Raw genomic sequence first — 13,119 nt, 5'->3', positions numbered from 1 at the left:
TCTACCTAGCAGATTTTGAGATTCACTTGCTTCTTTATGCGGATGATGTGGTTGTTTTCACTAATAGTGAGGGTAAGATGCAACAAATGATGGATATCCTCAGCATGTTCTGTTCGGAAAGTGGGCTGGCTGTGAATGTTTCCAAAACTAAACTCATGATAGTCAAGACTATACAGCCAAGTAATCCCCCTTCAATCTCATATATGGGTCAACTTCTTGATACAGTGCACTCATTCAAATACTTAGGCATTGAAATTCCAGCCAATAACAAATGGAGCAGCTGTGTGCAACGGAGAATTGATGCAGGATGGGGAAAGTATTATCAATTTGAAAATGACTGCAGCAATACCAACACAAGAAGGTGGCAAGTACGAAACATGATTTTTGGGGCATATGTGGTACAAACAGTGCTCTATGGGGTAGAGGTGTGGGGGGGGAGTATACCATCATCAAAATGGAATGATGTAGAAAAAATGCAGAAATCTTTCATTAGAAGACACCTTGGCATCAAGGCTACCACACCCTACTCTCTCCTACTCCTAGAGACAGGATGCATACCCATAGAGTTGCATGCCTTGAAGAGAGTACTCAAATACATCACAAAGGTCAAGCGCATCAATAATGAAAGGCTGCCAAAGAGGGCATGGGTAGAAAGTCAAAAGTCCCAAAAGACGAATAAGGGTAAGATTTTGGCATCTGGATGGGCACTAGATTTAAAAAAATGGTTCCAAAAATGGGAGGTAGAGAGGTACTTGGACTACTCTCCAGAGGAGGTAGATGAGGATGCCTTTCATCATGACCTGCTGAATGCACTACACAGGAAATGGCAAACAGCTGAAAACAGAGATAAGTTTGAGTACTACCGTACATTTATCAACCCCAAATATTGGGCTACTTATACAGGAAGAGAAACAACCACGCAGAAGTACATTTGCACACCTATGGCAATACATAAGCGAAGAGCTTTGGCCTCACTTCGCACCCGATCACACCAGCTGCATATTGAAATAGGAGAATGGAAAGATATCCCAAAAGAGAGCAGAATATGCCAATTATGTGACCAGGGAATGGCAGAAACTGAAGAACACATGGTAATGATATGCCCTTACTATACTCACATCCGGAAAGCATTTAGCTCTCTTCTCGAGGGACATAACAGACTGGCTGATATGCTACATAGCGGGTCACCCCCAGCTTTAGGAACGTTTGTCTATAAGCTTTTCAAGCACAGGAACTCACCTAAGACATAAAGGTAGTTTCTCTTAATACCCTCCCCTCCAAGGGAGGAGTCTTTGTGTACGAGGATTTTGTATTGCTCAGGTCCCATAGGCCGATTTTTGGTCTTCAGAGGACGATAATTCTTCTTCTTCTTCTTCTTCTTCTTCTCTCTCTCTCTCTCTCTCTCACACACACACAAACAACAACAACAACAACCAACAATTAATACAAACAAAAAGAATATTTTATGTCTCCGGGTGATATTTCTCATAGATTCTCAATGGGCACAAACAACACATTTAATTTCACAAATGCTAATGCAACTTACTATCTGGTGTTGCAATGCACGGCTCAAGGCCATAGACCATACTGATAGGAGCCCACTCATCCATGTCATCTCCCCAAATAAAGGTATTTTTATCAACTATGCCCACAGCCCAAGCTGTTTTGAGATTCACGAGCTCCATGGGACCCCTACTTCTTCCCAAACGATCCTTATAATACCACCCCCCTGATTTCATCACAACTGTTGACATGAACAAGAGCAAAGTCAGTACAAACAACTAGCATTGCATTACCTTGTTATACAAAACTTAAATCTTTGCTAAATCCCAAGCTTGAACATCCAAATTACATGCCGTAATGTCCTTATTCGAAACAACTAATAGAGGCCTAATAGAGGCCCTGATGTACAGTCCAACACGAAACTAGCCCACCAAACATTGACTTGATATGGACTGACAAATACTACATAAGACACACCTGACAGTTTAGAAGTAAAATTGTTATCAGGCAGGTTCTTATTCTTTATCATACTCAGCTCCAAATAAATTCAAGTTTGAGATTTGGTGATTTATTCTGATCACTTTTAAAAGGTATTATCCTTCCTCAATCAGATTGAATAATATGTTTAGAATATTTCTCTGGGAAAAAAAATGAATTTTGAATACATCCACTGGAAACTAAATGGAAGAGATGTATTTTATCATTTATCATACAAACTTACAATTTCAAACAACCTCTAACAGGAGCACATATGAACCTTCTTGGAAATACAATGACATGAAATCCTTTAACGGACTTTGCTAACACAAATCTTTAAGATAATTAAGACTTAGAGAGGATATATGAACCTACATAACAGCATGTCTGCGACATAAAGACGAAATTATGGCATCTTCTTCCAACTTTCTAGTCTATCTTTATTTTGTATCTTTCTTCTTTAGTTTTCAGAAACTTGCAAACTCGATTTATCAATACAATTATCCTCAGCAATTGCTATCACTCTCATGAATACACCGGCCCATCATTGCCACTCTTCCTGCTATTCAATCATGGACAATGACATTTTTCCTGTTTTTTTCCGCTATAGTTTTAAGTTTTTGGTCAAGGAAAAAAGTTAGCAGGAAAGGGAGCGGGAGTGTGTGTTGGAGATACCATAGGCAAAGAATGTGTGAGATGTGATGTGTGATGTGTCGTACTAGGAGATCTAGTACTAGTTCATGTGTGAGCCATGTGTGAGTGCCACATGTCACTATGGTGGTTTGTACTTCACTTGTCTCATTTAGTGATGATGATGAATGAATGAAAGCCTTTCATGGTTTCCACATTTGTGTATCACTTCTTCACTGCCTAGCTTATCTCTCTCTCACTCTCACAATGTTTCTAACGTGGTATCAGAGCAGGTCAATCCTGCCCTAGGCGCCCTGCCACGTCATCAACTTCCTGACCTAATCCTAATTCGTCTCTAGCTGCCTCCTTCACTCCCCAATTTTCTCTCTTTGTCATTGGCCCCCAATCCCTTATCCTAATCTCTCATTCTCCTCTCCTCCCCTCCCACCTTTCCCACGTCCCCATTTTCCCTCCACACTCCTCTCCCCTCTCCCTTGTCCTCATCCCACTCTTCCCTCTCCTATCCCATGCCCTCCCATCTTCTTCTTTCCTTCCCTCTCTCATTTCTGCCTCCATTGCTGCCTTGATTCAGCCTCCACCATAGCCACTTCACCTCCGCTTCTGCCTCTCTACAACCTCCATAACCTGCTGCCTCTATTCCCCTCCTCCTTTCGCTTCTATTCGGGTCATTTTGAGGCTATAGGCAGCCCTATTACCTGCCCTGGTTTACAAGTACCTGCACGTGTGGTTCCCTGAAGCCATTCTTCATCGCCGAACCTAGGGTTCCTAGGCTACTGCAGCAGAGCCAACCACCTGCACGCATTTTTGGCAGAAGTTAGAGGTCTCTGAAGGATTTTTCGACCTATTCAGAGGCTGCTGCTGCATTTCCGACCTGTTCTGAGGCTGTTGCTGCATAGCTGCCTTCAACAGAGATATTTCGGGGGTGTTTTTGGACTTTAGCACGCCTACAGCAGTCATTTTTACTGTGATGTCCTGCTACAGCACTCCGGAACTGTTCTAGGGAGCCATTTCCTACATTTCGGACCTGCTGTTGCACTTTGGTACACCTACACACCTGCTACAGCACCTCGGTGCACCTTGGAGCTGACTTGCTATGCCGCTTTACAAATTTTGAGACCTATCTTTGCACTTGGAGCACCTACATCTACCTCTTTGCTGACTTCGGACCTACTGCAGCATTTCCAGCTTCTCTTCTGATTCAGTTCTACATCTCAGTGAATATTCTTGCTGTGTTTTCATTAGGGTTTGCATTTTGGAGCATCCGAGGTCATCCAGCAACTGCTGAACACGTTTATTCAAGCATTTCTCAAGCTGCTGATCCATTTCAAAGCCCTAGACCAGCCTCTTCATTTGCTGGTTATCAATTTCAGCTTGCTGGCTTTGCTACCTCAGATTGATACTATGGAGGCTCGCCCTGGTGGTGAAGACACATCAGCACCACTCTCAACTAGGCCTGAGCAAAATGATCAAGCAATGGCGTTTATTGGTGTGAGGTTGGCTAACAAACTCCTTCATCAACTTGACCTCACTACTTCAGCCAAGGAGACCCTGGACAAGCTTGAGAACATTTACACATCTACTAGACATGAGGAGCAATCTTTATCTCCTATATTGCATGATCTATCCGTCTCTGAGGTGGTAGATGATGCTTAGCTCTATCTGTTTGTGTTGAGTCAAATAAAGGTTCTCAGCCTTGAGTTGTCCCTCTAAACTGAATGTATTTGGAGTCAATAAGAGGTACTCTGCCCTAGGTTGACCCCCAAAAATGCATGTACTGTCTTTTACTTTGGTATTGACCACCCAGTTCAGAGTAAGGGGGGGTGACGAGTGATGGTTTGCCCTTGCCGGTCACGAGCTGACTGAGAAGTCACTATCACACTGGAGGTGTTGGATAGTTGGACTTGCTCTTTTCAATATTGCGGTGGAGGGGGGATCAATCTACTCCTTGCGCGTTGGGTTTCACACTCTTTACTCTGAAGGGGGGTGTTGCAGATATCATAGCCAAAGAGTGTGTGAGATGTGATGTGTGATGTGATGTACTAGGAGATCTACTCTCCTTTAGTATTGGCGAATTTATCTTCAAGGATTGCCTATTTGCGTGGATTCTCCAATTGAGAGGATTGTTGCGTCTATGGTTCGTGAGTTGCATATTCCTCCTTTGGCTAGGTCTGAGTTTGGGTACAAGAATGCATGGATTCTGTGGGATCGAAGCCAAGATACGCTGAACTTTTTGCCGATCTGTCTTCCAAATGGGCTTGCAATTCGGATCAAAGCCCGATTCGGTGCTTTTCCCGATTCATCTTACATCTGTAAGCAAACTACTCATTTCGCAAGGAATTGTCCGTCTAGGCTCCAAAGATCTGATGCTACGAAAGATGAGAAGCCTCAAAGTTCGCAGGACACTCGGCAGGTGCTAGGGAGTACGAATAAGGGTTATGCATGCGACATGCAAGAGGAGAACATGCCGTGGAAAGGTTCTGAAGTCTACAAACAATCTCAATCCAAATCCTCAAAAGATCCAAAAAAATCATCTTGGAAAGTGGTTAAGCAAAGTCCATCTAATAACATGCCTATGAATCCAAAGATTGCATGGAGTGAAATATGCGATGAACACCAACCTATTGTCTCGAACGAGATTATTCCAGAAGTTTATCATAAAAAGAGGCCGTTGGCAGAGAAGATCAAGGATCAGCCATTGTCACAAGAGAATTCTACCAAGGGCAACATCAAAATTCCCAAAGGGGTGTCAAAGAAGCTTAAGGATATGACCAGAAATGCTATAGGGGGTAAGGAAAACAGGTTCAACTTTTTTAGAGGTGCATACCTTGCCTTGTCTCAACAATATACCTAGGGGAGATAGTTGTGGTAAGGCTCTCTGGTCGATGAAATTGGTCGTGGAATCTGAGGGATTCTTGTAATAAATCAAAGCAAGTTGGTTGTTCCAATCTAGTTCAACAAAGGAGTCCAGATATTATTCTATTGTTGTAGGAGTTAAAATATGCAGGGAATGATGCATTGTGGTTCTCCTTTAGAAAGCTTGGTTATCTCATGTTTGTCAATTGTCCTATTAGAGGGAAATCACTTGTGAGAGATTTAAATTCAATGTGGCTACTATTTATGCTCCTAATTCTATCTCGGGAAGAACCTTGTGCTGGCCGACTCTTAACAATGCCTTGTTGGGTTAGAATTGGATCTTAGGTGGGGATTGGAACATGACTAAGAGAGGTAAAGATAGGTCCCATGGAGGTCAGTCCATTTCTGGGGGGAAGAGGGATACTTGGAATGATTTGGTTATGTCATGGGGGCTGATAGATTGTGCGGAGCTTGATGAGTCAAGATTAAGCGGGTTTTCTTGGAATAATAGGAGGGCTGGTGGTGAGTTTAGAGCTGCCCAACTAGATAGATACTATATTTCGGAAGAAGGTTGGTGGCTCAATGACCATTTGGTGGCTCATATTTTACCTCTTCTTGTTTATTTGATCATCTTTCAGTGGAATGGACCTTCTCTCTCCCCCGTGTGGTTAACGGGTCTTACGACGTCCCCTTTAAGTTTGACAATCAGCTTCTGAAAAATAAGAATATTGCTGTATAATTCGGAATACATGGAAAAAGGTGGTATGCAATGAGCGGGTCCCTTGCATCCGGTGGGATAGTGCCATTCTGCTTCCAACATGATCTTGGTGTGCAAGGGAAAGAGCTATTAAAAAAAGGTATGAAAATGCTCTATATTACATACATGCTGCTCTGAAGTTAGCTGTAGTAGACAGTTCCCCCCGAGACCCCTTTGTTAACACCTTGTGCACTAAGGTTGAGAATGCTATGCAAGTTCAGGAGCTTGTTAAGGCAGAGTAAGCTCGAGTGAAAAGCAGGCAGCTTTGGTTATATATGGGGGACTGTCCCTCCAAGATGTTTTTTCAGTCAATCAAAAGGAAGTATGTCCATCTCTTCCTTTTGATAGAGTGAAAGACAAAGATGGTACCATGGTAACCAAATTTTGGCATATTGCAAGTAAGGTATTATAAGGTCTAGTGTTCTATTTGTTTTGAGTGTTCGTAAGGCACATGAAGCCTTGCCATTGAGTATTTCCCCTTAGCCTCACCATTTGGATGCACTTTGCACATTTTGATAAGCACAAGGGCCTCACATTGAGCCTTGGGAAGACACATTGTTTGTGTATACTCGCCTCATCTTTGAGAGACAGGTTTGTGTATTCTCACACCCATACTTCATTTCTTGGTTGATCCTCTGTTCTCTCAGAAAAAGGCAACATACATTCCCAATCGTGGGCCTTGTTTTACCCACTTCACGCTCATCTCGAGAGCTACGCTCATGTAATCATTTTATACCCACTTCACACTCATCTCGATAGCTACAATTGTGTGATCATTACATATCCTGATATTCTCATTATTTCCAACACTGATATTATCATCATTTCATACCCTGATATTCTCTTATGATGAGAGAAAAGGCTTACGATCGCCTGAAGATCCTCTTACTCTGAGAGAAGAGCACAACCTGACCATAATTAATCATAAATGAGAAACCCTTTAGTTATGACCAAATAAGAGGTCAACTTTGTACTTTACTTGGAGTATTTACAGCTTGGTGACATCCCCTCGGCTTCTAATCAGTTGACCTATTCGCTTCTCCGCTCTCCCTCCTATTAATTAGTTTCTCCTCTCACTCCCCCGCCCTCCTCAGCTCACATTAACCTATTCATTCGTGTTGATTAATCGTCAATTAACCTATTCCCCCCGCTCTATCTTGCCCTCAGCTTGCGCACTCTCTCTCTCTCCCCCCCTCCCTCCATTCTCTCTCTCTCACTCTTTCCCTCCACTCAGCCCTCGCCTCTCCCTCTCCCTCCCTCCCCTCTATCCCACTTCTCTTATTTCGTGGAAAGCCTTTTCACAGGCCTTCTTCCTCCTCTAACCTACTCTGGTATTTACAAGAGCAGCCTGCCCTGGTATTTATAAGAGGCTGCAGAAGCTTCAGGAGAGAGTAAAAGCTTCTGCAAGAAGCTGCTCGATTTCAATTCTGCCTTACATTCATGGATTTCAAAATTCGGGCCACGCCACTGGCTTACGTTAATTGGGCATTTGCCCTCCCCCTTCCGCGCACAAATTCATTAATAGGGCCTCAATTTCAATTTGGGGGTCCCTAATCAGTTGACCTTAACTGAAAAGACTCTTTGTAAATATCCAGAACTTGTGGATAATCAAACAACATGTCTTCATCCATCCATTTGGCATTCAATGCCAAATAATTTTTAAACTCGACAAGGTATCTATGAAAGACCACGTCCCTTGTGTACCATATGCTACACAATCTACTTTGGCTAAAGGATCTCCTCTAACTCATCATCTAACCCAGAGAGGACCATAGTACTGGGTAGAAACTTGGAATACAGTTTCTCTTTGCCCTTAAGCTTGTGGAGGCTGGCTTTCTCAAATTTAAAAGTACCCAATCCCCTCTCTTGAGGTCTAGTTGCCTCCTATACTTATCTGCAGTTCTCTTGAGATCTCTCTATTGTTGTTCGCACTGGACTGAATGCTGTCTAGAGATCTCTGATATACATCAGCTGCAAATATCTCATCTTTGGTCCTCAATATTGGTGGCAGAATCACCTTTCCCATAATGACCTCAAACGGGGCTTTACTTGTGGAGGTATAAACTGTATTATCGTATGCAAACTCCACGAGCTGAAGGTACTCTTTCCAATCTGGATTTTGATCATCCACGTACCATTTCAAAAGGTCTAGCACTGTTGAATTTGCTACTTCACTTTGACCATCTGTCTGGGGATGGAAAGAATAAGAAAAGTTCAGATTTGTCCCCATATCGTCAAATAAGGCTCTCCAAAATAAGCTGGTCATCCTAGGATCTTGGTCACTAACAATGGACTTAGGCATACTGTGGTGCTTGAATGTTTGAGCCAGGAAAACTTTAGCCACATCATTTGCCTTGATTGTCTTCCGTACTCGAATGAAATAGGCCTGCTTGCTGAATCTATCTATTTCCCATTTCCATTGAAAAATATAATAGTGACTCCCCCTCTCTCTTAGAAGTATTTCATCCGAATCAATCTCTTCTTCCTGTAACCCGTAATCCGTGCCTAATCTCTGAAATTTTTCATTTGGGGTAGCGGGAACCCTATCACACAAAATAGAAGTCCCAGGTACAAATTTTGATCTTGTTTCGTATACATCCTTTGCTTCCGTGGGATCGGGAATTACCAACACCAAATCGGATTTCGGATTCAACTCACTTTTTGGATCAAGTATTCGTGGATGAGAAATTCCCTTCCCTGCAATAAGTTCTCTGATACGATTACCTAAACGAGTTTCCCTTATCGCCGCATTCCACCTTGCCGGAAATTTTTGTATATCTACATCTCGTGAGGAATCAATAAAACTATGTAACAAATAACTGTATTTACGACGTTTATTGATATTTCTGACTCGATCTCTAAGGAAAGGGATTTCAATATATATAGAATAATCGTTTCGTCTATCACGAAAGACATATTCATGCTCGGCAAGAAAACTTCCCCCGATGCTTCTGAATTCATATAAATTTTCGATGTCCGATCTCCATCTCTTAGGTGCAATTTTTTGCCATACCTCCAATGACACGTTGTACTTGTCGGGACAGCCTAACAAACTCCCCAAATCCTTTGCATTCAATTCTCAAAGTTGTTTGAAAAGTCCCCGCATCGTAGCAAAATTATTGATATGTTCATCAATACCATACCCACATACAATCCCGCCAGTTCTATCATCGGGACATCCCACGGAGTCGCTCTTTCCCCTGTCATGTTTACCGATCAAAAAATTATGGGGTTTCCCCTCCCCCTCTCGGATAACAACCACGATCACCGCGCGGATAATTCCAATCTTCCGAAGCATCATCCAGATTCTCATTATCCTTACATCCCTTCCAGTTATCGAGATACCCCGCATCCTTGCTATCTTCTGCAATTTCCCATCAAAGAATCCAAATCCAGGTTGTCTTTTATGCTTACATGCCACAGAATGTCGTGAATATGCGCCTGAGACGGTAATCCTATAGATTGATTATCGATAACTCACGGGATTCCCTCCCTCATTCCGGAAATAGCTAGAATTGTGACACGTCCCAGCACTCCTGAAACCTCTGATCTGCAAGCAAATGCAAGAACACACACAACATGAGAAAACTGAGCAGGCTACTCACCACCCAACCATGACATCTACGGGATGTGATCCCGAATCAGGAGATGTCCCCTCCGAGCCACGAGCTGAGCTACTAGCACGAACTCCCAACCAGATCCTAACCAGCCTAGTGTCCCATACCACCGGGTGGCGCTGTGAAGCCTCGGATTTGCCTTGGGCTACGCTATGATGCAGGCGCGCATCCGCGACTCAATCCAGGATCAGATCTAGCACCTGGGAACGAAACTTGCTCCCATCGGCTCTCCTGAGAACTGAACCCCTAGGCCCCTTTTATAGACTCGGGCCCCAAGCACCAAATATAGCGAATACCTCTAATTGGTTCGTACCCTTGCCACTCAACCTGAGAATCAAGCCTGCCTAGCTCTAAGCCTCCCCAGGCTACCTGAGCTAGTCTTGTGTACCCAGTACACGTCAGATACCAATCCGTGCACATGACATACTACCCCTCCGCTAAGAACTCACTCTTGAGTTCGCTAAAAAACCCGAAAATGTTCTTTGGAGGTTTTGTAATGTCTCCCATGTTGCATCCTCCTCAACACGATCCTTCCACTTGATCTTGTATTCCGTGATAGATCGATTACAAATCTGTCTGTCACGAAATTCAAGAATACACTCAGGTTCGTGTGGAATAAAAGTCAAATCTGTAACTTCTATTATCTCTTGAGGAGAAACAAGTTGATCATCCGCACCCAAGACTTCTTTCAGTCTACTGACATGAAAGACTGGATGTACTTTAACATCAGGAGGCAATTCTAGTCGATATGCAACTGGTCCAATTCTTTTAATGATCTTGAACGGACCACATTATCTGGGGGATAATTTTGGAACCAAACCAGTACTTAGGCTCTTGGATTCCTTAAGAATTCGCAAATATACCATCGTTCCTTCAGAGAACTCTCTAGGTGAACGATGTCTATTAGCATAAATCTGTCCCGATCTTGGGCACTTCTAATAGACCCCTTGGCAAACTGCAACGTTTCCTGCATGTCTTGCAAGAAGTTCTTTGCAGCATCATTTTGAATCCCTTTTAACCCAACCATAACTGGTGACTTAGGTTGAAACCCGTACATAAGCATAAAAGGACTGTAACCAGTACTCGAATGCTTTGCACTGTTATAAGCAAATTCTATCATAGGTAGATAATCTTCCCATGAAGACTGTCTCTTAGATACATATGCCCGAAGCATATCTTCAACTAATTGGTTAACCTTCTCTGTACTGCCATCGGATTGTGCATGATATGAGGAACTCATACTTAGAGTAGTTTCTAACTTCTCAAAAACAAGTGTCCAAAAGTTACTTGTAAACTTTGGGTCCCTGTCACTAACTATGTCAGATGGCAAACCATACAGCTTAAATAAGTGGTCCACAAACTCGTGAGCCAGCTGAACAACTGAAATAGTTGTTCTAGTAGGTAAGAATCTAGCCATTTTTGTCAGACGGTCAACTATGACCCAAATGGAGTCATGACCCTTGCACGTTCGAGGCAAACCAGTAATAAAATCCATGGAAATACTTTCCCATTTATTACCTGGAATCTGTAATGGCTGTAATAAACCCGCGCTTCTAAGGCGTTCTGCCTTAGTAACCTGACAAACCCGGCAACCTACTACATAGTTCTCAATAAATGCACGCATCTTAGGCCAATAAAAGGTATGCTTCACAAGAGACAGAGTCCGATGTATACCCGGATGTCCAGCACTAGGAGCATCATGACACTCCCAGAGAATCTTGGATCTAAGTTCCAGAACATTTGGCACACAAATCTTTCCATTCCGGAACAGCAAGCCGTTCCTAATCATCCACTGACCTCCCGCCGCCTGTATCGTAGATGGCACAATCCCTAAGTCCTGGTCAACCATGGAGCTCCCATCCTAGGCTCTCTGCCAATAAGAACTGAAATGACTATCAGTTGCGTAAAGTCCTCTCAAGGATTGAAATAGGTCTGAGGATATTTCCGTAAATGACATAGCATTTACAAACTTGACTCGACTTAAGGCATCCGCCACACTATTCAACAAACCTTTTCGATAACGTATTTCAAAATCAAAATCTTGCATTAATTCTGCCCATCTAGCTTTCCGTCCCCTCAATTTAGACCCATCACACACATACTTAATTGACTGATGATCAGTCAATACAAGAAACTTCGAACCATACAAGTAGTGTCTCCAAACCTTAAGGGCATACACTACAGCATAGAGTTCCTTTTCTAGTGTGGGCCAACGATATTGGGTGTCGTCTAGCTTCTTACTCTCGAAAGCTACAGGTCTGCCCTCTTGGAATAGCCCTTTGCACTGGCCATGGTATCATCATAAATACGCGCGTAATTCATGGCCTCTTGCAACGTGGTACACTTGTTGTTCTTGATCTGCAACTTGTACGAGTCTGGCAAACCATCCACAAAGAAACCTAACAAGGTCACTAGATCCATCTTTGTAGCTCTGGTCTGCAGATCCCGAAACCTTTGACGATAAACCTCAAAAGTCAAGTCCAGCTTGGACATATCGAGGGCTTTGAGCTTGCCTACGATATCATAGTCGTCCTCCTTCAGAAACTCCTTCCTGAAGACCCCTTCGAAATCTATCCATGTTGTAGGCTTGGATTGGAGTTCCTTCCACCATAATAAAGCCTTTCCTGACATCAACCCGGCTGCAAGCTGTATTTTCTTGTCATCTGGGTACGGGTGAAACTGGAAGTGTACTTGCCACTTGTGCAACCAAGTGTCAACAACCTCCTTGGTACGAGACTTCTGATCTCCGGGAAAAGGATCTGGAGTGATGTTCGGACCTAACACTGAAGCCATGGCATCCACATGCGTGAGCGCCTGAACAATGCTAGTCAGAAGTGTGAGGATAGTCTGAATCCCATGGAGTTGCTGCGTCAACCCCGTTTGATTCGCATTAACTTGCTCAAACTTTCCATGAAGAGCAGTGGTGAATTCACTGAAGGCTTTCTTCGTAATCCGAACGTCGTAGAAACCCTGGTCTTCCTCCGCAGGGTAGTCCAAATCCTGGTCACCCATGACAAACTCAGGATTTACAGAATCAGCCATGTCTGAAATCTGATCTGAGAAGAGTAGCGAACTGAGAGAAGTGACTGGTGGAATCGAAGCTGGAAGGAGAGTGGAGTAGAGAAAAAAAACCGTTCCAAGAGGAGGTGACAAAAGAAGAGAAGCTGGCCGAGAAGAAGGGGTACTAAGCTGTCGATCAGCTCGAGTAGGTGAACCCGGAGACTCCCCCTGCTGGTTCCCCTGCAGGCTGTACTGTACGGA

General features: G+C 43.3%; 1 protein-coding gene across 3 annotated transcripts in view; it reads right to left on the bottom strand.

The window, feature by feature from the left end:
- The window catches only part of LOC147902704 (protein TIC 56, chloroplastic-like), a 52,593-nt gene that overhangs the window by 31,807 nt on the left and 7,667 nt on the right, over window positions 1-13,119 (bottom strand). For all 3 annotated transcript variants that reach the window (XM_087374248.1, XM_087374246.1, XM_087374247.1), the window contains exon 2: window positions 1,547-1,744. In XM_087374248.1, coding sequence (XP_087230374.1) covers window positions 1,547-1,744 — 198 coding nt within the window. The remainder of the gene's footprint in view (window positions 1-1,546; window positions 1,745-13,119) is intronic.

This window comes from Dipteris shenzhenensis, chromosome 4 (assembly GCF_047967505.1).
Source record: "Dipteris shenzhenensis isolate YYH24624 ecotype China chromosome 4, Dip_SZ_1.0, whole genome shotgun sequence".
NCBI lineage: Eukaryota > Viridiplantae > Streptophyta > Polypodiopsida > Gleicheniales > Dipteridaceae > Dipteris > Dipteris shenzhenensis.
Note: the sequence above shows the minus strand (reverse complement) of the source record. Positions and strands in the feature narration are given on the sequence as shown.